Here is a 27,929-nt window from a genome sequence, read left to right as displayed (position 1 = left end):
CATGGTGAAACCCTCTCTCTACTGAAAATACAAAAAATTGGCTGGGCATGGTGGCGCATGCCTGTAATCCCAGCTACTCAGGAGGCTGAGGCAGGAGAATTGCCTGAACCCAGGAGGCGGAGGTTGCGGTGAGCCGAGATCGCACCATTACGCTCCAGTCTGGGTAACAAGAGTGAAACTCCGTCTCAAAAAAAAAAAAAAAAAAAAAAAAAAGAAATATATTATTACCTTTTGAAGGTTACTTCAGATACAGTTTCTCTTAGGAGACACAATTTGAGTCAAGACCTGAAACATGAACTTGTAGAGGAAAGCAAATAAGTTCTAACTAGAGGGTATTCCAGCTAGAATAACTATGTCATACATATATACAGAGGTTAAAAATCAACAATAACTAGATGCTTCATCTTCAGAAAGAATCAAAAGAGGTCCTCAGAGGAAGAAATGAAATAACATAAGGATAGAAATCTGCAGGGACTAGATTATGCCCTATTATGCTGTAGAAAATAGCTTGATTTTTATTCTAAGAGCAATGGGGGTTTTAATGAGAGAATGGCAGGTTGTTAATTACATCTTTTTAAAGAAACCACAACTGTTATGTGTAAAACTTTTGTAAATGGAGGATGGAAGCATGAGATCAGGTTAAAAGACTGTTGTAGTGATCTGTGGAAGGAATGATGTTTGCTTGTTCTTAACTGGTAGGAGTAGAGATAGACAGAAAGTGTATGTATTGAGTGATGTTTTGCAAGTAGATCCAGTGTTTTCCTGATGCATTGTATGTGGAGGATGAGGCAGGGAAAATAATCAAGAATGATTCGTAATATTTTGGGATTGAGAAACTGGATGAATAGTAGTTACACTTACTGAATTAGAGAATGCTATGAGAGAAACACAATTTTTAGTGGAAATACGAATTGAGAGTTCTATTGTGAACATGGTTAGGTCAAGATACTATTACATAATCAAGTGGAAATTTCAAGTAGGCACTTGGATACATCCAAATTGAACTCAGAGGAACAATGTGGACTCCCCTTTTATTTCTTAAACATACCACATGCTTCCCATGTCTCGCAGCCTTAGTTCCAGTTGTTCCTTTTGTCTGCAATATTCCTTCCTACTTCTGCCTGGTTAAATGCCATTCTATCTAAATGGTTCTCTTATCTCCATTTTTATTCTTTCTCGGTATTGTTTGTGAATTTTTTGTAATTAAAAAAAATTGCAAATGTTTTCACTTTTTCTTCTCTTCATGAAGAGGGACTTTGCTTCACTTACCCTATTTAGCCATTGCCTAGCACAGTGCCTATCACTTGATAGATATTCAGTAAATACTTGTTGATTGAATGAATGAATGAGCAGTTGTGGTTTGCTTGAAAGAAAAGACAAGGTGCTAGAAGTAGACGGCTATGAGAGGTGCTATGAGAGATGACTCCCCTTTTCCAAAGATTTGAGGGATCTTGAGTAAGAGGAAGAATGGTTAATGTTTATGAAGCACTTATTATATGTTAGGCACTGACTCAGTACTTTATTAGGATCTCATTTTATATTTAGTACCACCCTATATAGTAGCTACTCTTTTTATCTTTATTTTGCAGATAAGGAAGCTGAGGCTGAAAGAAACCATATTGCTGAAAGTTACACAGCTAGTGCAGAACAGCCATGTTTAAAGCCCAAGCAGTTTGACTCCATAGCCTTCTCTCTTAACAAATAGGTAGAACAGAAGACTATTTCTGCAGTGCTGTATTCCTTAGCCTTTGGTGCTTTTGAAGAAGATTCTGATAAACTCAGTGGAATATTACATAATACTACTCAGACACCTCTTGCCAGTGTCACCTTCCAATAGCCCAGCAAAGTTCTATATATTCCTTGAAGCCTGGACAAGGGTCACTCCTTGCATAACTCTTCCTCATAAGACTCCCATCCTATACAGAGTGGAATGGAAAGAGAAAGAAAGAAAAAGCCAGTGGAGAGAGGTCCCTGGGAGCAAGATCCTGATTCACTTCAACTCAAAGGCAGGTCTCCTCTTTTCTGGCAATCACTGGTGACAATGCCAAACCCATCTGATAGTTATCCCTTCTTCATAATGACCAGAGTGTGTGAGATATGGAAGAGGGTGGGTAGATGCCAAGAATGAAAGGGAAAAGCCAGGAGTCTCATCTTATTTTGCTCTGAAGATAAAGATACTGTCCAATCTCCCTTTCTTTTTCCAATTCTTACTGGATAATAAACTCCTGAGAGCAAAATATACCTATATTTTGCTTTCATTTTAATGAGCCCCTGTGCCTTTCATGTCATGTTTGTTAAAGAATTATCAGCACCAGGGATAAATCTATTACATAGTATTTAGGGGTGAATAATAAGATGTTTTTTGTAGGAATTTGATAGACTGTGTTGAACCTACATATTTTTCTAGTTAGCTGTTTTTAGTCACACAGTTGCCAGAACCTGGAAAGGGTCTGAATCAGCATTTTTTCACTTATTATCACCTGTACTGCTTCCGTTGGAGGGAGGGCATAATGGTTGGCTCTGAGAATTTTTTAGTCAAGAAAAATGAGACATTCTAAAGTTGAGATGAATGAAAATGAGTTAGAAAATATTTATATATGTACAGAAAATTGTACAATCTTTTGTTTAATTAGTAGTATCCTATAATAAATAAGTTTATTATATAAGTAGGGAAATCGAGTAGACATAAATAAAAAAATAAGAACAATTAAAATCCTTTCTAGAATGATAAGATAAAAGTAAACTGTAAACATATAAGAACTATTTTATGTAGCTTGCAAATAAAATGAAATATTTTCTAAGGTGATAAGGTATATGTTTCCTAAATAAGAACTATTTGGGATGAAAGTGCTTTTGGATTATTTAGAATGAATTTATAGAACATTTAAACAAAGAGTTACTAAAATCTTCTCAAATGGATTCCAGATGGGCAACTACTTTTCAATAAGGTTCCCCACCCCCCCCGCAAAGCAACCCTGATAACTTTAATGACAAAGCTGATCAAATTCTGAATAATTCTTGGATTATAAAAAGATGCTATGGCTGAGACATTGAGTGGAATAAATGTGTTGAGCCGGCTAGGGAGATAATTAAACAGGGTGACTAAAAACCTGTGTATAAAAGAAAAATAGAGATGGCAACTATTTTTCAGTATGACTATTAGAAAAATCTCCAAGAATCTTCTTATGTATTGTAACATTTTGTTAATCTTTCTAAGGATTATGTGTTGGTCTTTGTACATTAACTCCTAAATATCATGTTGTCAATATGTTTAGAAATTCATTGGATACAAGTATTAAATCTTTGTAGTGAAATGATAATTTTTTTTAGGTCTGTATTTAAATTTTGCTTTTTTTTTCTTTCTTTCAAACTATTACACTGGATAATTACCACTATCCCCTTGACCAGGGTATGGACAAAGCTTATATTTCCAATATTTTTGCTAATAAATTCGCATGTTGAACCTGCACTACATTGACTCTTGCTGAGAAATAGTTTGTATTACTGTGCTAGTGAACTGGCCTATATTTAAGGTAGAATTATTTATAGAAAACAATGATTTAAAAATGAAAATATCGAATTAAAAATATAACTTAGTCATGTGGAAGCAAGAACTTCTATTTGAGTTTTGAATGTTGGGAAGATACACAGGAATAAAATAAGATTGTTCTTTACAATTAGTACTATTTTCTTTTGGTGGGCATTCTTCCTGGAGAACTGTGAATCAAAGGGAAGTGTTCATTTAAGTCACACTTCTAATCACTCTGACTTACCTACTTGAGATCAAATTTCAAATATTTCCCTTTGCCCCATAAAGCTCTTTAAAGGGATAACTTTAGGAGGAAATTCACACCCATCCAAAGAGATTTGGCAGGAGTTGATTGACATAACAAATAATGACCATCTGTACCCTGTGGCAGTCCAACAAGAAGCACAATTAGTCCCCTGCAGCCTGGGCAGACTGCTGGTTGTCTTCAGGTAAACAAAGGAAATGTTGCTTGTTTGCTACTTACTTACTTTATTTAAAATGACTACATTTGTGAGACAAAATTCTAAGATTTAGGTTTTAACATTTTAAAGCTGTAGATTTTATTTTCAGTTATTTTTATAGCTTTCGCTTACTATCATATCTACTTGTATAGAAATGTGGGATTTACAAGAACATAGTGTTTTTATTGAAAAGTACTATATTAATGATTAATTTTGTTGAAACCTTATTTTTAAGTGATTTTATATTTTATAGAAAATATGGTACAGAGTTATTGTGGGAAAATGCAATATTTATCATTTATCTAGTGGAAATAAGTGGTAAAGAGACCAAAGTATGAGTCATTTTTTTTAGTTACAGATTCCATAAAGGTTATACGAAATTAACTCATAAATCTGACAGTTATGTTAAGACATACTTGATTCCAACTGTAAAGCTTTTTGTGATTTTATTTTTTGACACAAAAATTGTGAATGTGCAAAATGCAAAGCTTTAGATTATAATCTAATGATGCAGTGAATGAAGAGCAATCTGTAATTTATTTGCATAGAAATAACAAACAAAGTATGTAAATCATAAGTTGAAAAATCTGTTAGGGCTAGAACTTGGAACGTGAAATAGAATTTGTAACTCATTGTTTTTCAGTTAAAATTGATTGCTTCATTATCTCTGAACTTGAAAGAATCATATGCATTGCTTTAAATAAATTACTCTCTTTTGGGTAACAGTTTAATTTGTTAGAAAGGACGTAAGTTTAGAGTCAGACAGATAGAGTTCAAACATTGTTTCTGCCATTTGCTGTCAGAGTAGCCTGTGTCTCAGAAACCTCAGAGTCCTGGCTTGATAGTCCTACTAACACTCACAAGTTCAGTGATTCACTAGAAAGGCTCATATAAGTTAATATAAAGTTATACTCAAGGCTAGGATTTATTATCACAAAGGACTCATATAGGAACAGCAAAAGCTAGGTCAAAGAGGTTTTCTTGCACTGTTTATGGCAGGAATTGTATTGGTATGTCTCCTTCTCTGTATAAACTGCAGGGCCATGTGTTTGTAGACACTGTTGCTCAGGAAATCCCATTTAAGTTTTGGAGTCCAAAGTTCTTACCAGGAGCTGATCACATACCTGTTAGATGACCAACCATGGTGAGGCCCCAAACCAGGCACCACGTGTATAGAATGAAGCTTTATGTTTGCTTTAAACGTGCTAACAACCTAGTTCATTTTGACCTGACATTTCAGGCATTATGGACTAACATTACTCCATAACTTTCGAACATTCCAGTAGTTTAGTTCTCAGTTTCACCAAGGGTTATCAAGAGCATACAGAAAAGCAGAAAGTAATTGAAATAGACCTACTTTGTTAAAGTTTCCTCATACAGAGTTATTGTGAAAGTTAAACAAGGTAGGACTATGTTTAGTTTTGGTTTTACCTACATCCTTTTAGGCTTTCTTCATCTGAAAATATCTTTATTTTCTATTCATTTTTTGTTTGTTCATTTGTATTTTAATTAGAAACAGAGCCAGTTTGATCTGTAGGCTTAGTTTGGCAATCCATAATTTGGTTTAATCCATGCTGGATATGTTTAGAAGGTAGGCTTACTTCTTTTCATTTCCAGGTTACTTTTTATACCACAGTGTGGTATGTTTGGGATTTATTAAAAGCCTAGGGTGTTTTATAAGAGCCTCTTCTTGCAGGCCCTGAACTCTCTCTGTATTTTTTAACCTATTGGCTTCTGCTTTTACAATGACCAAATGCACTCAAGGGTAAAAGTAGCCCATAAATCCTTGACATGACTTCTCTTCTTAACCTAACTTTAGTCTCTCAGTACTGCACTATTTTAGTAGCTTTCTAGTTCCTTGAAATGGATGTTCAGGGATTTTCTTTGTTTGGTTGTTTTTTCTTTTTGTGTTTTTGTTTTGTTTTTAAATTTCATCCTGTTTTTTCAGTGGATTGCAGTACAAGGATTGGGCTGAACCGTCTAGGTTATCATTGTCTAAAGTGGAAAAGCTATTCAAGAACCAGTTTGCAACCTTAAAATTACTTTCCTGACTGCCAGATGACACTCTTTGAAGAATAATATTTATTTTATATATATATAAATATATATATAAAAAATATATATAGGGTATTATATATATATATATGGTATGGGGTAGAGAATTAAACCCCAGAACTGCTACTCAAATGGAAAGTACAGCTTTTTTATTTTTTATTAAAAAATGAACTTCTGAATATGTAATTTATATAAAATAAAATTTCAGAGGTTTTAAATACGTAGTTCAATGAAATACCAAGAAATTGGACATTCTTATAACCACCCCCCTACAGTTGCTTCTTTACCTTTTGCAGTCAGTCTTTCTCAACTCCTGCCCCAAGCAACCATTTCTATGATATCTAGCATTATAGATTAATTGTCCTCCTCTAGAATTTTATGTAAATGGAATTAGTATCTACATACGTAAAGTTTGTCTAGATTTATTAGCTCAGCAAAATGATTTGCAAGTGCTCTGTTGTCGTATGCATCTGTAATAAGTTCCTTTTTATTGCTGAATAGTAATCAGTTTATGAATATACCAAAATGTTTTTTATCAGTTTTCTTTTTGATGGATATCCGAGTTGTTTCTAGTTTTTGGCTATTATAAATAGACCTGCTTCAAAGATTGATTTTTTGATCAATCTTTTTGTGGATGTATGTTTTCATTTATCTTTTTTAAATATCTAAGAGAGCAATTTGAGTCATAAGATGTGTATGTTTAACATTATGAGAAACTTCCAAATTATTTTCCCAAATGGCTGTATGCTTTTGCATTTTCTCCAGCAATACATGAAGATTCCAATTGCTCCACATCCTCACAATCTCTTGATATTTATAGTCTTTTTAAGTTTAGTATCCTAATGGGTACGAAGTACCATCTTACTATGACTTGTATTTGTATATCACTGATGACTAATGATGTTAAGCATATTTTTATGTTCTTACTGGCTATTTGTCCATCTTTTCTTAACTTTTTTTACACAATTTCTTGAGCTGGGTTCTTTGTTTTGTTATTGAAATATGAGTTTTTTTATGTGTTTTTCATAGAAATGCTTTATCAGATAGAAATTCAGTATTGCAAAAATGTTCTCCTAGGTTGTAGTTTGTCTTTTTGTTTTTTAAATGATACTTTTGAATAAATGTTTTTAATTTTTTTGTGTGTGTGTGTGCTTTTCTGAGAAACCTTTGCTTACCCACTTTGTCATGAGGTTATCCTCCTAAGTTTTCTTCCAGGATCCTTATAGCATTAACTTTAGGTAGAAAAACTGTGCTTATAAACAATTGTATTAAAATCTGTGTTGTCCCTTTGTTGACCTAACAGAGAGTGTTGGTTGAATGTTTGCCACATGGTATTTCAGAAGGTAAAGCACTTCAAATAACTGTCCAGGACACTTTAAAGTCATAGTTAGGATGGATATTTACTTAAAGTCTGATTACTTGTTACAACTCATAGATCATGACTGCATTTCAATCTGTCTTTGCTATGGGGGAAACTAACTAACATTAATAAGCAACCTAACTCATAAATAAAGTGTATTACCCAGGATACTATTCCTCTGCCTCCTCCTTCCTACTTCCCTCCTTTTTTTTTTTCTTCCCTTCCTCTCTTTCTTTCCTTTCTATTCCTCTCCTCCTTTTCTCTTACTTTATTCCTTTTTCCTTCCTCCATTAATAAATTTTCTTTTTTTTTTCTTTGAGATGGAGTCTGGCCCTGTCACCCAGACTGGAGTGCAATGGTGCAATCTCGGCTCAGTGAAAACTCCACCTCCTGGGTTCAAATGATTCTCCTGCCTTAGCCTCCCAGAGTTACAGTTCCAGTTAGCTGGAATTACAGGCACCTGCCACCACGCCCAGCTAATTTTTGCATTTTTACTAGAGACAGGGTTTCACCATTTTGGCCAGGCTGGTGTTGAACTCCTGACCTCATGATTTGCCCACTTTGGACTGCCAAAGTGCTGGGATTATAGGCATGAGCCAAAATGCCAGCCATAAACACATTTTTTCTTACATTATGGTATTAGGGGTTTCATAGTTTTTTTTTTTTTTTAGATGATAAAATGTTCTCTAGGTAGTAATCAGTGCTTGAGATCAGATAATGAATACTCTTTTCCAATGATATGTTTGTATCACAGGGCTTATGCACTCTAGTAATATTGTAATTGATGTTTGTTGCCTTATTATACCACAGGAAATTACTTGGGAATGATATGGGACTATATGAAGTGTCATAGACAGCTATAACTCATGGCCCATTTATATGTGGAAAAATTAACTCTTAGTAATATGATTTAAGGAGAAAAATAATTTGTAAGATTAAATGACAACTGAAAATTTTGCATTTTAAGATCAAACTCCCTCATGTACTTATGACAGCTTTTTGAAATGACATATAATAGCATCACATAAACTTTACGGTTGGTGGAAAGTGCATGCTATGTTCTAATTACAGGGATACTGTCATTTCAGAAGCTGAGATTTCTGATAGAATTTTGCTTTAATGTATTCTTTAATATCCTATTGTGTAGTATCATTTCTTAAATTTGTTTTATAACATCTTGGGGTTGTAATTTCTTAGTGTGCTGTTGATTGAATGATCTGAATGAAATGTCCCTTTAGGTCTATTTTCCACTGGCTCAAATGCAACTTCAAGAAGTGTACCCTGGCTTGTACTAAAAAACTGTTCTTATTCTTTGCTGTAGGACAAGAAATGGATTCTCAATCATGAAGATGTCACATTGGGAGAATTACTGGGCAAGGTATGTAATCAACTGAGCTAAATAACCAGAAGTCTCTATATTGATTGTGAAGACTATAGATTTTTTTCATTTTCTTCAAAGCTTTTCTTATATTGCCACAAGGCACATTACACATTAACTAGAACACAATACTTTATCTGTTATCAATATTGTGATGCTTTCTGAAATAGATGTGTGAAAGTCTTTGAAAGGTTTAAGGATGATTCTTAACTTTTAAAAACATTATATGTGTTTTTTCCCCTGGAAGGACCAAAAATCATAATGATTTTATTACAGTGTGCAGTAAAGTCTAAACTAGTGAATGGAGATTTGAAAAGAAACAGTGAGATAATAAGAGTTTAAGTAAATACTCAATAGTCTTGTTCCATTTGTTTCTGGTTACATGTGACAGTTCAGAAAAAAATGAGTACTGCCTCTACATACAATTTCAGGATTGTATGTAGAATTACAGTATGTAACAACACTGGACATACTGCAATCTAAAAATGTAGACAAGACACTTGTTTCAATATAAATGTTAATTTTATAACTACTTCTATTAATCAGAGAAGGCAACTATATATAATAAAATCCCTTTTCTTCCAATATAGTTGGAAGTTTCTTTGAACTCACAGGCCATAGTCAAGTATATGATATTTAACAATAATGGCAGATATTTGAGAAATAACCAAATGGACTATTTGAATTTTATTAAAAATAGTTTTATTTATAATTGAGTTCCAATGAATAGGTATTCATTTTTTGGTAAATGACTTAATTAGTGATGTTTCTGTTAATACATAAAAGTTTTAATTCAGTTTAGCTTCATGATGTGATACAAAAAACTAGTATAGAATCTATACATTTAGGAAAAGCTAACATAAGAGTGATTAGGACTGAACTTAATTAAAGGTCAACATTTTAGATAAATGATTATTTTTTTATTTAAATGTAAATTTGATGAATTGGCTATTTCCCCCTATTAAAAAAAAAATCTCTGAGAAAGTAAATCTTGTTGAAATAATCTAGTTTGCAGCATTCTTATTACTTACTATTTTAAAATACCTTTCCCAAATGGAAGCATCATATTGTTATGGGAAAGCAGATTTTTATTGGCATATATATTAAGTAAATTCTAAAGAACCTCAAGCTAAAAGCAGTGACTCTTATATTATTTACTCTGGGTTTCTTTCCTCATCCGTAAGGAAATATTTCTTCTTTCCCTTGCTCTAGGTAACTCAATAGCAGTGATGGGGCCAAAAATTATTACAAAGATTAATTTCCATGATACAATTGAATAGTAAAACAAAATTATAAAACAAAAGCATTTACTGAAATAAAGGCAGAATGTGTTGAGAAGGACAAACTTTGTAGTACTATGGAAAAAATATTTTTAAAGAGAAATATTTCTATTATTTTTGTGTTTGGTTTATACTATAAAGTATTAGGAGGAATTTAGCTCCTTAGTAAGACTCTTTCAAAGAATAATTATTTTCTCAGTGACAAGTAATATGTCAGCCTCAATGAATTTATTAAAAGACTATGACTTTGAGGCAGTGTGTAGCTTAATTTCAGCTAATATTTTTAAGTATAAGAAAATCATTATTTAATGTTTTTCACTGCCTATTTAAAATAATTATTTACAGTATACTGCTTAAAAGTGCCTGGGTAATTAAGACAATTAGCCATGGTTTCTATTGTTAGAGACTTTGGAGTGTAGTTATAGTATAAGGTAGTGGTAGGAACTCTGAGTTGTGTGTGTGTGTGTTTCAATTCAGCACTGTTTTTTTTGGTAGAATGTACTTAATATACAGTATCAGGTGCAGCTATACTTGATAGTTGGTTTTCAATAAATATTCAATCATCCAGTGTTTGTTGAATCCTTCTATGTGTGATGCACTCTTCTAGGGACATTTTACAGTATCAACGAGCAAGTAGCCAGGAATTCTTTCTCTTATGGAACTTAGTATTCTATCTAGGAGGAGAAGATAAACAATAAGCATAATAAGTAGGTAAATTTTACAATGTTAGAGGGAGCTAAGTCCTGTGAGAAATGGACAGATTGGGAGCATAACTAGTTGTAGTTGCAGTTTTTAGTAGGAAACCCAGATAAACCTGATTATCTTACGTTTACTTTTGAATAAAAACTTGAAGGTGGGAAAATTAGCCTTGTGGATATCTGAGGGAAGACGGTTCTAGGCAGAGTAAACAGCCAATGCAAAATTTGTTTGAGGTGCAAGGGAGGCATTTTGGTTGTAACAGAGGAAGTAAGGGGTTATATGATAAGAGAGGAAGTCTGTAAGATAATGAGGGTATAGATTACATAGGCCTTGTAAGTCATTGTAATGACTTGCTTTGATTATGAATGACCTGGAGAGCTGGTGGGCAATTCTGAGTGGAGGAATGGCACGATCTTTTTTAAAAAGTCACTCTGGGAGTTGTGGTTAAAATATGTTGATAAAAGGTTAAGAGGCACTTGAACTTACCTGACTAAAAGGTAATGATGCTAGATTAAGATGATGGCAATGGAGATGGTATGAAGTGATGATTTCTGGATGTATTTTTTGAAATTGAACCAATTGAATATCCTGATGGATTCTGTATGTGGAGCATTAGAGAAAGACATCAGTTCCAAATGTAAAAGATTTCAGGAAATGAGATTAGGTGTTCAGTTTTAGATGTATTTTCTATTAGACTTCCAAGTGGGGATGATGGAAACTACTGGGTATCAGGTCTGGAGTTGGAGAAGAGAGGTCCGAATCAAAAGTACAAATCTGGTAGTTGTTAGTGTATAGATGTTACTTAATACAATTAGATGGATTCAACAATGGAGTGAGTCTAGATGAAGAAAAGAGGATCAAGGATTGAGCCTGGCTCACTTGAACATTAAGAGGTAGGGGAAAGAGAACAATCCTCAAAGGAGTTTGAAAAGAGCAGCCAATTAGAAAGGCACCAGGAGATATGATGCCTTGGAAGCCGAGAGGAGAAAGTATATACTAAGGAAGAGAGTGATCATTGGTGTCAGATGATACTGAGAAGTCAAACAAGATGGGATTCAGCAATGAGGAGATCACTAGTGACTTAGCTATGCAGTTTCCTTGGGATGCTTTAGGTGAAAGCTAGATTGGAATGGATTTAAGAGGAATGAGAGGAAAGAATTAGAGATAGCAAAGATGTAATTCTTCGAAATTTTGCTGCAAAAGACATCAGAGATGTGGGCTGGTAGTTTCAAGAGAATGATTTGTGTTTTGTCATTCTTAATATTTAACTTGAGAAAAATAATAGCATACGAGTTTGCAGTTCGGAATGATCTAGTGAAAATTCATGATTTAAGAGAGAGATGAAAATTGCTAGAACATCATCCTTGAGTAGGTAAGAGGGGATGCAGTTTAGTTCACAATGGAGTTTTGACCTTAATAGAAACACAGTAGTTCACTTTTTATAACAGTGGGGGAAGATTGGTAGGTGGGTCAGTATAGGGGCAGGAGCCCAAAGTTCTTTTTACATTACTTCAGTTCTTGAAGTAGGGAGCAAAAGCATCAGCTAAGAATGAGGACGGGAGATTTGAAAAGAGAATAGAAGAGAAGCAGTCATCCAGAAAACTGGGAGTGTGAATGGTCTAAAGAAATGTAATATGATTATTGAGTAGCATTAAGGGCCTCCTAAGAGTTTGTGTTCATGAATTTAAAGTTAATCTGCATGATTATGTTTTTTCTTGAGCCATATTGGCTTCATAGGTGCAGAGTAGGTGGAGTTTTGGATTTAATCAGACTTATAGATTTCCTAAGGGAGTTTTACAGATTAACAAAGAAGCAAAGAAATTGAGAGTGTATGGGAAGGCAGATATAATTACTGACCATGGAATTTAAGGTGGAATACAGAAGGAGGAGAATATAATAAGAAAGTGATGTAATAAGTGATAGAACCTAAAGACTGGCAGTTCCTATAAAGTCAAAGGACTTTTGAAGTCTGGATAAGTACTCCAAAAACGAAGAGGAAGGGAGCTAGAAAGATAGAAGCCAACCAGAAGATGAGATGAATGAGACAGATGTTATAGAGGATTTGCATTAACAGTGTGGCAGAGTTTAAGATATGACCCTAGAAAATATATTCTAGTGCAAGATAATTGGAGGAGAGACTCTGAAGAAACTGAGAGTTTCAATCATTGGAAGGCCCTTTCAGTGTCTGTTGAAATTATAAAGAAATTGGACACTGGGTAGACTGACAGTGACCCAAGGGCTCAAACTATCAATAAGCTATCAATAAGCAAACTATCAATAAGCAAAATATTTTCAAATCAGTAGTTGACAACCAGAATGAGGAATAGTGGATACTATAATAGAGTGCCATATTTTCAAAGCTGAGAGTTATCAGAATGTGGGAGAGAGAATGGTTTAAAGCAAGTGATAAGTAGGTAATAGAACACTGTATTAATATTAATAGAACACAGTCCTGCTACCTGCAGGACTGTGGTTGCATTATATGTGGGGAAAATAAGTAATCACTTAAGTTTATTTATTTATATATTTTTTATTGCATTTTAGGTTTTGGGGTACATGTGCAGAACGTGCAAAATAGTTGCATAGGTACACACATGGCAGTGTGTTTTGCTGCCTTCTTGCCCCTCACCCACATTTGGCATTTCTCTCCAGGCTATCCCTCCCCAGTTCCCCTGACGCTGTCCCTCCCCATTCCCCCCAAAAGACCTCGATGTGTAGTACTCCCTTCCCTGTGTCCATGTGTTCCCATTTTTCCTCACCCGCTTATGAATGAGAATATGTGGTATTTCATTTTCTGTTCTTGTGTCAGTTTGCTGAGAATGATGTTCTCCAGTTTCATCCATGTCCTTACAAAGGACACAAACTCATCATTTTTGATTGCTGCATAGTATTCTATGGTGTATATGTGCCACATTTTCCCAGTCCAATCTATCATCGATGGGCATTTGGGTTGGTTCCAGGTCTTGGCTATTGTAAACAGTGCTGCAATGAACATACATGTGCATGTGTCCTTATAGTAGAATGATTTATACTCCTTTGGATATATACCTATTAATGGGAATGCTGGGTCAAATGGAATTTCTATTTCTAAGGCCTTGAGGAATCCCACACTGTCTTCCACAATGGTTGAACTAATTTACACTCCCACCAACAGTGTAAAAGTATTCCTATTTCTCCACATCCTCTCCAGCATCTGTTGTCTCCAGATTTTTTAATGATCGCCATTCTAACTGGCGTGAGATGGTATCTCAATGTGGTTTTGATTTGCATATCTCTAATGACCAGTGATGATGAGCATTTTTTCATACGTTTGTTGGCCTCATGTATGTCTTCTTTTGTAAAGTGTCTGTTCATATCCTTTTCCCATTTTTGCATGGGCTTGTTTGTTTTTTTCTTGTAAATCTGTTTGAGTTCTTTGTAAATTCTTGATATCAGCCCTTTGTCAGATGGGTAAACCGCAAAAATTTTTTCCCATTCTGTTGGTTGCCAATTCACTCTAGTGACTGTTTTCTTTTGCCATGCAGAAACTGTGGAGTTTGATTAGGTCCCATTTGTCTATTTTGGCTTTTATTGCCCATGCTTTTGGTGTTTTGGTCATGAAGTCCTTGCCTACTCCTATGTCCTGAATGGTTTTGCCTAGATTTTCTTCTAGGGTTTTTATGGTGCCAGGTCTTATGTCTAAGTTTTTAATCCATCTGGAGTTAATATTAGTGTAAGGTGTCAGGAAGGGGTCCAGTTTCTGCTTTCTGCACATGGCTAGCCAGTTTTCCCAACACCATTTATTAAACAGGGAATCCTTTCCCCATTGCTTGTTTTTTTCAGGTTTATCAAAGATTGTATGGTTGTAGATATGTTGTGTTGCCTCCAGTGCCTCTGTTCTGTTCCATTGGTCTAGATCTCTGTTTTGGTACCAGTACCATGCTGTTTTGATTACTATAGCCTTGTAATATAGTTTGAAGTTTGGTAGTGTGATGCCTCCTGCTGTGTTCTTTTTGCTTAGAATTGACTTGGCTATGCGGGCTCTCTTTTGGTTCCATATGAAGTTCATGGTAGATTTTTCGAGTTCTGTGAAGAAAGTCAATGGTAGCTTGATGGGGATAGCGTTGATTCTGTAAATTACTTTGGGCAGTATAGCCATTTTCACGATATTGATTCTTCCTAACCATGAACATGGAATGTTTCTCCATCTGTTTGTTTCCTCTCTTATTTCGTTGAGCAGTGGTTTGTAGTTTTCCTTGGAGAGGTCCCTTACTTTCTTTGTAAGTTGTATTCCTAGGTATTTTATTGTTTTTGTAGCAATTGTGAATGGCAGTTTGTTCTTGATTTGGCTCTCTTTAAGTCTGTTATTGGTGTATAGGAATGCTTGTGATTTTTGCACATTGGTTTTATATCCTGAGACTTTGCTGAAGTTGCTTATCAGTTTCAGGAGTTTTTGGGCTGAGGCGATGGGGTCTTCTAGGTATACTATCATGTCATCTGCAAATAGAGACAATTTGGCTTTCTCCTTTCCTGTTTGAATACCCTTTGTTTCTTTTTCTTTCCTGATTGTTCTGGCTCGAACTTCCAGTACTATATTGAATAGGAGTGGTGAGAGGGCATCCTTGTCTAGTGCCAGATTTCAAAGGGAATGCTTCCAGTTTTTGTCCATTAAGTATGATATTGGCTGTTGGTTTGTCGTAATTAGCTTTTATTACTTTGAGATACGTTCCATCAATACTGAGTTTATTGAGGGTTTTTAGCATAAAGGGCTGTTGAATTTTGTCAAATGCCTTCTCTGTATCAATTGAGATAATTACGTGGTTTTGGTTTTGGTTCTGTTTATGTGGTGAATTACGTTTATAGACTTGCGTATGTTGAACCAGCCTTGCATCCCCGGGAAGAATCCTACTTGATCATGGTGGATAAGCTTTTTGATGTGCTGTTGCAATCGGCTTGCCAGTATTTTATTGAAGATTTTTGCATCTGTGTTCATCATGGATATCGGCCTGAAGTTTTCTTTTCTTGTTGAGTCTCTGCTGGGTTTTGATATCAGGATGATGTTGGTCTCATAAAATGATTTGGGAAGGATTCCCTCTTTTTGGATTATTTGGAATAGTTTCAGAAGGAATGGTACCAGCTCCTCTTTGTGTGTCTGGTAGAATTCAGCTGTGAACCCATCTAGACCTGGGCTTTTTTTGTGTGGTAGGCTCTTAATTGCTGCCTCGACTTCAGACCTTGTTCTTGGTCTATTCATAGTTTCGGCTTCCTCCTGGTTTAGACCTGGGAGGACACAGATATCGAGGAATTTATCCATTTCTTCTAGGTTTACTAGTTTATGTGCATAGAGTTGTTTGTAGTATTATCTGATGATGGTTTGAATTTCTGTGGAATCTGTGGTGATTTCCCCTTTATCATTTTTTATTGCATCTATTTGGTTGTTCTCTCTTTTCTTTTTTATCAGTCTGGCTAGTGGTCTGTCTATTTTGTTGATCTTTTCAAAAAACCAGCTCTTGGATATATTGATTTTTTGAAGGTTTTTTTCGTGTCTCTATCTCCTTCAGTTCTGCTCTGATCTTAGTTATTTCTTGTCCTCTGCTAGGTTTTGAGTTTTTTTGATCTTGCTCCTCTAGGTCTTTCCATTTTGACGATAGTGTGTCAATTTTGGATCTCTCCACTCTTCTCATGTGGGCACTTATTGCTATATATTTTCCTCTAGAGACTGCTTTAAATGTGTCCCAGAGATTCTGGTATGTTGTGTCTTCATTCTTGTTGGTTTCGAAGAACTTCTTAATTTCTGCCTTCATTTCATTGTTTATCCAGTCAACATTCAAGAGCCATTTGTTCAGTTTCCATGAACCTGTGTGGTTCTGAGTTAGTTTCTGAATCCTGATTTCTAACTTGATTGCGCTATGGTCTGAAACTGTTTGTTATTATTTCAGTGTTTTGCATTTGTTGAGGAGTGCTTTACTTCCTATGTGGTCAATTTTAGAGTAGGTGTGATGTGGTGCTGAGAAGAATGTATATTCTGTGGTTTTGGGGTGGAGAGTTCTGTAAATGTCTATCAGGTTTGCTTGCTCCAGGTCTGAGTTCAAGCCCTGGATATCCTTGTTAATTTTCTGTCTGGTTGATCTGTCTAATATTGACAGTGGAGTGTTAAAGTCTCCCACTATGATTGTGTGGGAGTCTAAGTCTCTTTGTAAGTCGTTAAGAACTTGCCTTATATATCTGGGTGATCCTGTATTGGGTCCATATATATTTAGGATCGTTAGCTCTTCTTGTTGTATCAATCCTTTTACCATTATGTAATGACCTTCTTTGTCTCTTTGGATCTTTGTTTCTTTCAAGTCTATTTTATCAGAGATGAGAATTGCAACTCCAGCTTTTTTTTCTCTCCCTTTGCTTGGTAAATCTTCCTCCATCCCTTTATTTTGCGCCTTTGTGTATCCTTGCATATGCATGGGTTTCCTGGATACAGCACACTGATGGGTTTTGGATTTTTATCCAGTTTGCCAGTCTGTGTCTTTTGATTGGTGCATTTAGTCCATTTACATTTAGGGTTAATATTGTTATGTGTGAATTTGCTACTGCCATTTTGATGCTAGCTGGCTGTTTTGCCTGTTAGTTGATGCAGATTCTTCTTTTTGTTGATGTTCTTTACCATTTGGTATGTTTTTGGAATGGCTGGTACTGGTTGTTCCTTTCTATGTATAGTGCCTCTTTCAGGAGCTCTTGTAAAGCAGGCCTGGTGGTGACAAAATCTCTGAGTCCTTGCTTGTTTGCCAAGGATTTTATTTTTCCTTCACTTATGAAGCTCAGTTTGGCTGGATATGAGATTCTGGGTTGAAAGTTCTTTTCTTTAAGGATGTTGAATATTGGCCCCCACTCTCTTCTGGCTTGTAGAGTTTCTGCCGAGAGATCTGCTGTGAGTCTGATGGGCTTCCCTTTGTGGGTGACCCGACCTTTCTCTCTGGCTGCTCTTAATATTTTCTCCTTCATTTCAACCCTGGTGATTCTGACGATTATGTGCCTTGGGGTTGTTCTTCTTGCGGAATTCTCTTTTGGTGTTCTCTGTATTTCCTGGACTTGAATACTGGCCTGCCTTGCTAGGTTGGGGAAATTTTCCTGGATGATGTCCTGAAGAGTATTTTCCAGCTTGGATTCATTCTCTTCGTCACATTCTGGTACACCTATCAAACGTAGGTTAGGTCTCTTCACATAGTCCCACATTTTTTGGAGACTTTGTTTATTCTTCTTTGCACTTTTTTCTTTAATCTTGGTTTCTCGTTTAATTTTCTTGAGTTGATCTTCGACTTCTGATACTCTTTCTTCTGCTTGGTCAATTCGGCTGTTGAAACTTGTGCATTCTTCACGAAGTTCTCGTGTTGTGTTTTTCAGCTCCTTCAATTCATTCATAGTCCTCTCTAAGCTGTTCATTCTTGTTATCATTTCCTCGAATCTTTTTTCAAATCTTTTTTCAAGGTTCTTAGTTTCTTTCCGTTGATTTAGAACATGTTCTTTTAGCTCACAAAAGTTTCTCATTATCCACCTTCTGAAGTCTGATTCCGTCATTTCATTACACTCATTCTCCATCCAGCCTTGTTCGCTTGCTGGTGAGGAGTTTTGGTCCTTTGTAGGAGGCGAGGTGTTTTGGTTTTGGGTGTTTTCCTCCTTTTTGTGCTGATTTCTTCCCATCTTTGTGGATTTATCCACCTGTCATCTGAGTAGTTGCTGGCTTTTTGATTGGGTCTCTGAGTGTACACCTAGATTGTTGATGCTGAAGTATTTCTGTTACTTAGTTTTTCTTTTAACAGTCTAGCCCCTCTGCTGTAGGACTGCTGAGGTCCACTCCAGTCTCTGCTGCTGTGGGCTCCGCACTGCTGTTGTGGGCTCCTCCCTGTAGGCAGAGTCTCTCTGTTATGGCGAGTTGCCTTGGCAACGGCAGGCTGTGTCAGCAATGGGTGTGTACCTCAGTAGGGTCAGAATGCCTTGGTAGTGGCGGACACCCCTCCCCCACGGAGCTGCACTGTCCTGTATTCAGCTGTGCCTGCAGTGAAACTCTGAACCCCTAGCGTTTAGAATCGTCGTTTTGTTTGTCCCTGTGTGGGTGGGACCTGCAGAGCCTGATCAGCTGGCTTCCTGCCTCAGAGCCCTTTCTCCCTCTTTTTTTTTTTTTTTTTTTTTTTTAAGTTGAACGGATGACTCTCTCCCAGGTGTTTTAGTCGCCTGCTGGTAGGGCACAGGGATCTGAGTGATTTCCCATGCAGAGGCCCACTGCACCGGCTCAAATGTCGCTTCCCAGGAATTTCCTTGTCTGGCTCACTGTCCAAGTTTCGTTTAATCAGATGGATATGGTAATCTGCCCTCCCAGATCTCAGATTGCCGGCTTAACAGGGCACCCAGATCAGTACGTTTTGTGCAGGGTGCCGCTGCGCTGCGGCGCTGGCCTAAACCGCAGGCGCAAGCCAAGAGGGCTGTGCTGGCTTCCTGTGATTTTCCTACACCTGGGAATTTCCCTGTTCTGTGGGCAACAAAGATCTGTCTGGAAATGCGACTAGGACTCACCCTCTGAGCCTTCAATGAGAGCTGTAATCCCGAGTTGTTCCTACTGCGCCATCTTGGAAAACTCCTTGATCACTTAAGTTTAGATGGCAATAGGAAGTTCATCAGCATTTGTATCTTCTCAAGTGAGAGCCAGGATTTTGTTAGAAGAAGACATTAAAGGAAATGATCGACGGATAGATTGAAAATATAATTTTGATGATGATGGACTATGAATTCCAGAAGGCACTACGCAAGTTGGGAATAGATGAGAAAGGAGGATTAAATTAGAAGTATGCTGAATCTAAGAGGGCTAGAGAGGGAGAGATGAAGATTAACGTAGGACCAAGGTCATCCTATGCTGACTGACATAAACACAGTCAAAGGACATAAGATTTGTCCTCAGGGACTGAAGGGCAGCAGCAAAGATGAAATCATGCTTCATGACTTTTTGTCATATCCCTTACGTCTTAGAAAGGTTACTCTGATTCAGGATCTCAATTCTGGCACCTAAGATGATCTCATATTCAGTTCCTCACCTCTCCTTTAAATCAAAGGTTCTTGTTGAATGATGATTGAATGATACAGAGTGATGAGTGTCCTGGGCTTCCTCCTTACCTCTTTGGATAGAGAAGACGTAGTCTGGGAAAATATAGTCATTTCTTGGTGTTTGAAGTTTGTCCCCCTGATCACCACTGATAGAGTTACGTTCTCTGGATAATGGTTGCTAAATTAATATTTAAATTTTTCAAATGCCTAGTATGTACCAATACCACTTAAAATAGGGCAGAAACTATTAGAAAGACACAAAGGGCAATGAGGAGATGCATATTCAGGAATAGGGGACATAATTTTGGGAAGATCAAGAAAGTCTCCATGAAGGAGGGTCATAAGAAATGGACTTAAAGATGAGGTAGCACCTTCCATTTGGAGGTGGGAGTTTTCCACAGAGGGAAAATGTAGAAAAGGCATGACACATATTTAGGGATCACTATATATTTGAGTTCAGAACACATATAACAGTTGGGGGTTATAATGTGGAGCTATATTGAGGCTAAGAAAGTGAAGGTAATTAAAGAATGTTTCTTAAGCAAAGCAGTAGCATAATCAACATTTTCCTTAGGAAAGATTAATCGGCAATGTTGTAGGTGGATTGGAGAGGTAAGGGACTGAAGATCAGCTTAGGTGACAGAATTGAGATCCCAAATCAGGGTAACCTTTTTGAAATGCAAAGGGTAAGACAAAAAGTATTATGAAGGTAAGGGCTGAATATTTACAAGGCAAGTGATGGTTCTAGTAACTGAAAAAAGTAATAGTAATATAGCCATGAACAATCTTTTGATTAATAAAACTGTAAGTTTTAGACAAGCTGAATTGTAAGTGTTTTAGGTAAGTGGAGGCCCAGCAGTAATCATGTAAATTAATAATATCTTCTCTGAGTTCTATCTCTGATATAATAAATAATCTGATAATTGTGGGTACAAGACAATCTTTTGAGAATAATGATGTGAAGCTCAAATTTTTGTTTTTTAAATTTATGAATGTTTACTGTTAAAGTATGTTTACTTTTTATGAAAATGTGATTGGCCATTGTTTTATAAATATTTGATCTGACTGTTAGATTAAATAGTAAAAACTGAATATAAGACTCTTTTTAAATCTCATTACTGGGTATATACCCAAAGGATTATAAATCATTTTATTATAAAGACACATGCACATGTATGTTCATTGTGGCGCTGTTTACGATAGCAAAGACCTGCAACCAACCCAAATGCCCATCAATGATAGACTGGAAAAAGAAAATGTGGCACATATATACCATGGAATATTATGCAGCCATAAAAATTGACAAGTTTGTGTCCTTTGTAGAGACATGGATAAATCTAGAAACCATCATTCTCAGCAAATAGACACAAGAACAGAAAACCAAACACCACATGTTTTCACTCATAGGTGGGTGATGAACAATGAGAACACTTGGGCACAGGGAAGAGAGCAACACTCACTGGGCTAGGTGGGGGGTGGAGGAGAGGAACAGTGGGTGGGAGAGGATGGGGAGGAATAATACCGGGAGAAATGCCTGATGTAGGTATATACATGCCATGGAGACAGCAAACCACCATGGCATGTATATACCTATGCAACAATCCTGCAGGAAAGAGGATGTGCACATATACCCCAGAGCATGAATTGCAATTTTTAAAAAATGGTTTTTTAATTCTAATAATTTTAAATTATTAATAAGCAGTAGTTCAAGGTATAAATTTTAACTTGTGAACTTTAAACTTTAAGAGTTACATTCATCTTAGAGCTCTAAAACTCAGTAAGTATAGCAGACTTCTAGTTTGTTTATTTCTTGCTAAACAATAGCATTAAAGTTTATTATAAAATGTTTGCATAATGTGATTATAGCTGTGTAAAAAATACATATGCAGTGTTAAAAGACTAAGAGAATACTCAGCATTAGCAGTTGTGCTAGTATGTTGGCCTTATTTATCTTCTCTGTAATATTTTGAATTTAATTCTTAAAAATAGACTTCAAAATTTCTTCTCTTCTAAAATAAATACAGTAAAAATCAAGCATTTTATGCCAAAATATGTCCTAGCCATTGAGTAAAGTTAGAAGTTCATATGACTGATAGAAATTGGTTCATCACAGGTGATATTGACATTTATTTAGGTAAGAACCTCCTCCTCCTTGGTACCTTTTCTTGTATTTGGCAAAGATTTATCTGCTGTCATTTACCCCAGACAATGATTGTATTTCTATTTTCAGGGAAATTTTGGTGAAGTATATAAGGGCACGTTAAAGGATAAAACTGCTGTTGCTGTTAAAACATGCAAAGAAGATCTTCCTCAGGAACTGAAAATAAAATTTTTACAAGAAGCCAAGTGAGTTACTTAAAGTGATACAAAATATGTATTTATTATGTAAATGATTTGTTAAAGTTTAAGTCTGAAGACATCTTAAATTGTGATTTGCTCAAGTAGTAGGGGTAAGCAGTTTTACAATGTGGAATCCAAAAGTTTATGCTTTTGTGATAGTCTGCAGATCAATTCAGCAATCATAGTCAAAGAACCAGGTATTAAAAAGTAGTATTATTTAAGTTCTTAAAATATTATAATATTTTGCTTTCATCACACGTACTTATACATAAATGTATGTATGTAATACTGTGCTTATAATAAAAATGTTACTGTATTATATACATAAACTGTATAGCTTACATACACATTTAAATATATAATTATATCTATCCTACCATCCTTAGATAGTACTGCTTGCTTCTGTTTTCTCAGCTGTTAGGTTTCATTTTGGAGGACCTCATATTTCTTCTTCAGCTTAGTAACTGGCATTTCTTCTAAAGTTAGCGTGTTTTTTTTCTTTCTAATTGATCTTCTAAGATGATTGGTTCTCTTTTTTTTTATTATTAGCTAAATATTAGAAAACAATACTTGATACCTATGTTGCACATATGTTGCACATAGTTAAAACTCTTCTGTTAGTAGTAAACTTGAGTCTATATAACAAAACACAAAACAAATAGAAAGCCACTTTGGAAAGAGCAAGTTGAATGAACAAGTGGGTGGCACATGGATGAATTGATGGACAGATGGATGGATGGGGAAGGAAGAGGATACCTGGATCCATTCAATTTTGTCTATTAAAAGGAAAGTGCAATGGGAGAATAGTGTCATGGCAATGAGAGAACTATTCATAAGTTACACGGCATAGAGCATTTTGTTGTATATCTTCTAATTCATCATCTAAATGAATACTAATAGCAATGGCTAAACTAGTTGGATGCATTTATAAAATATTATTTGTAGAATAAAGTGGTAAACCTTTTTCATGTACATTGTTGGCAAGTCAGAAAAGAAATTCTGATGGTGAACTAAAAGGCATACTAACACAACTGAAATTCACAGTCTTATTATTTTTTAGTTCTTCATAAGTATTAAGGTAAAGGCTGTGTCTCACATAATTTGAAAAATATTCAAATTTCTTGCATTCTAACTTGTGATTGTTTTATTGCAAGCTAAAGAGTTTAATTTTTTCTTATAGGTGAAATGATAGTTTTATGTTAAAAATGAAACTTACATTCATGCAGACTTCCAAATGTCCTTTAGTAGACTCTAGAACTATATATTTAGATATTTAATATTATCTGAGTTCATGCTGCTTTGTGCAAATTTCTGTCTCCCTGTGGAGATTTTAAAGTAATATTTTTATTAGAAAAGGTTGAGGGGATAGATTCTGAATTTACTAAGTGATTGGTGGAAGGGAAATCGGAGGTCTGGAAAAAAAAACTTTAAAACATACTATTCATATATCACTTCAAAGTTTTCTTTTTTTGTTGTCAAAAGTTGTTAACATAAAGGTGTTGAAAGTCACCAGAAATAAATATCAAGACATATTCCTAAACTAATCACCCTTTTGTGTGTCCACATATGAAAGAAGTTCATAATTCAAAAGTGACTCAAAGCATTGTGAGATTAATATATATAACCATCCAAAAAAAGGTTGTGCAGGGTGCTGTGGCTCATGCCTGTAATCCCAGCACTTTAGGAGGCCGAGTCAGGAGAATCACATGAGCTCAGAAGTTCTAGACCAGCATGAGCAACACATGGTTATCTCTTCATGCAGTCTCATGGTTCATATGTGCAAATCTAGGGGGAGTTAGTCTGAACCATGCAGTGGAAATTCAGGCTGTGATGATAGCAAGCTTGTTCTGCACAGATGCCAGTTGGCCATATTTGTTCTAACTGATTTCAGGTAGTTCTTTTTATAAACAACGGGAGTTTCGGTGATTGAGCAAGTTGTTTCTTTTTTTATGTGTTATTCTGCAAACTCAATAATTTTTGTTAGTCATTGCTGTGTTGTGTATTTTTTTCTTAACTCTTTGGGACATGGTTTCAAGTCAGTCTACCCTCCTTTTATAGCCTTCTGATGAAATTTTGTCCTTATCCAAGCAAAGTCTACTCTGCTTCAGCTGAAGTCTCTGTTGAAACTCTAATATTCAATTAATTGTTTGCCAACCTTCTCAGAACTTTTGTTTCTACCATTTTGAAATTGATGCTGATCTAGAAAGTATTTACTACAAAATCCAATGAAAGGGTTAACCTGTAGCATTTACCAGTATAAAATGATTTCTTATTTTATGTGTTTTAAAATCGATGATTTTATGTAAAAATGATTTTATGTTATAGTATGTTAAAACTATATGTATATATGCTACCCCAGCAGTTCACAATTTTTGGTCCACTAATACTTTTCAGCTATACTTTTGTGGTAGTGGCTAAAACCAGATGGTATAATTTGAAGGGAGTTGTATATGTTTTAGATTAACTAGTTAATTCCTATTTTACTTGGTTGTCAATCATTCAGAGTAGGTAATAATTTTGAAAAGAATATTTAATTAAATTAAGGAGAATTCACTTATTTGCATCCATGTTATGTTGCCAATATGTATCAAATGATTGAGCCTCTGTCTCCATGAGTTCTGTGTCTGTGGATTTGATCAACCACAGAACAAAAATATTAGGGGGAAAAAGTTGATGATTGCATCTGTACTGAACATGTACAGATTTTTTTCTTGTCATTCTCCAAACAATACAGTATAACAACTATTTATGTAGCATTTACATTATATTAGGTCTTGTAAGTAATCTGAAGATGGTTTAAAGTATACAAGAGGATACATGTAGGTTATATAAAAATATCACACCATCTTGTATAAGAGACTTGAACATGCATAGATTTTAGTATCCATGGGGGTCCTGCAACCAGTCTCCTGCAGTTACTGAGGGAAGAGTTCACTGGTTTATATACATCTAATTTATCATAATTTGGGTTGTATTGAAATTTTAAAAACTGAATTATGATTCAAGAATATTCTAGTTGTAAACACTATTTGTGATCATAAATTAATGATTTATTATTCAAATGATAACTATTCTTGTACTTTCCTCTCATCTAGAATTCTCAAGCAGTATGATCATCCCAATATTGTCAAACTTATAGGAGTTTGCACACAAAGACAGCCTGTCTACATCATTATGGAACTAGTTTCAGGTAATGTGATCTGAGAATTTTGCATGATGGCGTTTTAATGTCATGTTTTATTGATTTTATATGTCCAGTGTCTTTGATTTCTCCTTGTAAACTTTCCAAGGATTTTGTTTAACATTTCCAGATAACAAAGGAGCCTGTACCTATACTCAGTATTCTTATAGGCTAGAATACTTTTCTAGAAAATGTCAACTGCTTTTTTAAAAAGACAGATTTATTATTAGAATGTAGGTACACATGGAATTCAGTTATATATAATCTTTATGTGCAAAAAACTCTTTAGACAAAAGCAGTGTACTTAGACTTTATAACAGTGATAGTAGTATCTTATATTTAGTTCATTGTATTTCATTTTACCAGTATGTCTCCACACAACCTCTCTTCTAAATTTTTAAATTAATTTCAATAACTTTTTTTTGTAGAGAGAGAGTTTCACTATGTTGCTCAGGCTGATCTTGAACTTCTGGGCTCATGTGATTCTCCTGCCTTGGCCTCCTAAAGTGCTGGGATTACAGGCATGAGCCACAGCACCCTGCACAACCTCTTTTTGGATGGTTACATATAGTAATCTCACAATGCTTTGAGTCACTTTTGAATTATGAACTTCTTTCATATGTGGACACACAAAAGGGTGATTAGTTTAGGAATATGTCTTGATATTTATTTCTGGTGACTTTCAACACCTTTATGTTAACAACTTTTGACAACAAAAAAAGAAAACTTTGAAGTGATATATGAATAGTATGTTTTAAAGTTTTTTTCCATTGTCAACTTCCTATTATGGAAAATACAATCAGAAGTAAAATTTGATCTCATAAACTTTACAAATAGAATATTTAATAACTGAAAGGGATTTGCTTTACCTTTAACAATTATTTACTCATTTTAAGATAAATTTAAAGAAATAGGAAAAAAGCTTCTAATTTTAATTAAAATATATTAAGTAACCCTACTATTGTAGATTGCTTGTTAATATCTGTTTACAGAATTCTTTTTTACTATTTATAATTATTGGTCCTGTTTTATTCTACTACTTTGCTTGCTGTTGAAATATTTCTCAATATTACCATCCAGAATACTTAGATCATTATCATCTTTATCCTCATCAAGATGACATTGTCTGTGTTAGGTACATTGTATGTTTTAATGGTTTAAATGTGTAAATATTATAAATACATATTAACATTTACATGGGTGCAAAGGAAGCCCCTGAATAATAAGGAATACCACTGAAAAACTTAGATTTGGGAGGTGGGACAGACTTGAGGAAAGGTGATTTGTGTCTTACTTTAATTGTTAAAGGATCATAGATGCAATTTCCAGATGGCAAGTTTAAGTTGAATAAAACGAAACAGGATAGCTTTGTACAGGAGCCAAGCAAGTGTTTATTTATCTAGACTCTGACTGGTAACCTCTGTTAGTAGTTTTTAAATGAATAAGAATAATAAACTTCATTAGAAAATTAAAAATATAATGAAAGGTAGAAAATTAAAAATATAATGAAAGATAGAAAATTGAAAATGAAACCCTCCACTAAACAATCCAATTATATCCCAAAGCTAATTGCTACTTACAGTTTTTTAATTTTTTTTCAGGAAAATGTTAAATGCAGTTACCTTGACTCCATGCAGATGCTATAAATTTAATTATGAAACAAATTATATTCCAACACTGTTTCAGATCTTGCTTTTGTTTTTTATTAATATAATGTATGATGGTTTTACTCTTTTGCAGTTTTCTATACAGTTCTGCCTTTTTTTGGTAATAGTTACAGAATATTTCATTTTGTGGATTTACTTATTTTATTCAACCACAACTTTATAAGTGAATACTTTGGTCATTTTTATTTTTATTATTTGTTTTTACAAACAGTGTTAACTGAATATCCTTGGACTTACTGTAAGAATCATTTGGAAGTGTATCTGTAGGTAAACATTCAGTAGAGATTGTTGGATCTGAGTTTCTGTGTGTTTTGACTTATGTGTGCTTAAACTGAGTGCTTAAAGTGACACCCATTTTTTACATGACAGTTCTGTAGGCTAGATGTCCTGGCAGCCTTGACTGTGTTTTCTGCTTAGGGTTTCACAAAGCCAAAATCAAGATGTCAGGCTGAGCTGTTATCTTGAGACTGGGGAAGAATCTGCTACCAAACTCATTCAGTTGCTGGCAGAATTGTGTCCCTTGAAGGTATATGTCTGAAGTTCCCATTTCTTTACCTGCTATCTGCCAGGGGCATCTCTTAGCTCCTAAAGCTTCCTTTTGACCTTCCTTTTGACATGGTCTTTCTATCTTCAAAGCCAGCACTGGCCTGCTAAATCCTTCAAGTGTTTTGAATTTTTCTAGTTTTCTTTTATGTTACTAGGTAAAAACTCTCTACTTTAAAAGGGTTTGTATGATTAGATCAGGTACACCTAAATAGTCTTATTTTAAGGTCAACTGTATATATGAGGGTAGTGCTTACACTCATAGGATCCAGGTATTAGACTAGGACATATTTGAGAGGCCATATTAAAATTCTATCTACCACAGTAGATTTGGCTCTATTTTCCTAACGGCTATTTGCAGTGTGGAATC

At 35.1% G+C, this 27,929-nt stretch overlaps 1 protein-coding gene across 11 annotated transcripts in view; it reads left to right on the top strand.

Annotated features, from left to right (window-relative positions):
• Positions 1-27,929, top strand: part of FER (FER tyrosine kinase) — a 530,899-nt gene that overhangs the window by 310,913 nt on the left and 192,057 nt on the right. For all 11 annotated transcript variants that reach the window (XR_013532179.1, XM_078365065.1, XM_078365066.1 and 8 more), the window contains 3 exons: positions 8,727-8,783; positions 22,059-22,174; positions 25,264-25,358. Coding sequence is in view for 10 of the 11 variants with exons in the window: in XM_078365065.1 (XP_078221191.1) it covers positions 8,727-8,783; positions 22,059-22,174; positions 25,264-25,358 (268 nt within the window). In the remaining variant the exon portion in view is untranslated. The remainder of the gene's footprint in view (positions 1-8,726; positions 8,784-22,058; positions 22,175-25,263; positions 25,359-27,929) is intronic.

Source organism: Callithrix jacchus, chromosome 2 (genome assembly GCF_049354715.1).
Source record: "Callithrix jacchus isolate 240 chromosome 2, calJac240_pri, whole genome shotgun sequence".
NCBI lineage: Eukaryota > Metazoa > Chordata > Mammalia > Primates > Cebidae > Callithrix > Callithrix jacchus.
Note: the sequence above shows the minus strand (reverse complement) of the source record. Positions and strands in the feature narration are given on the sequence as shown.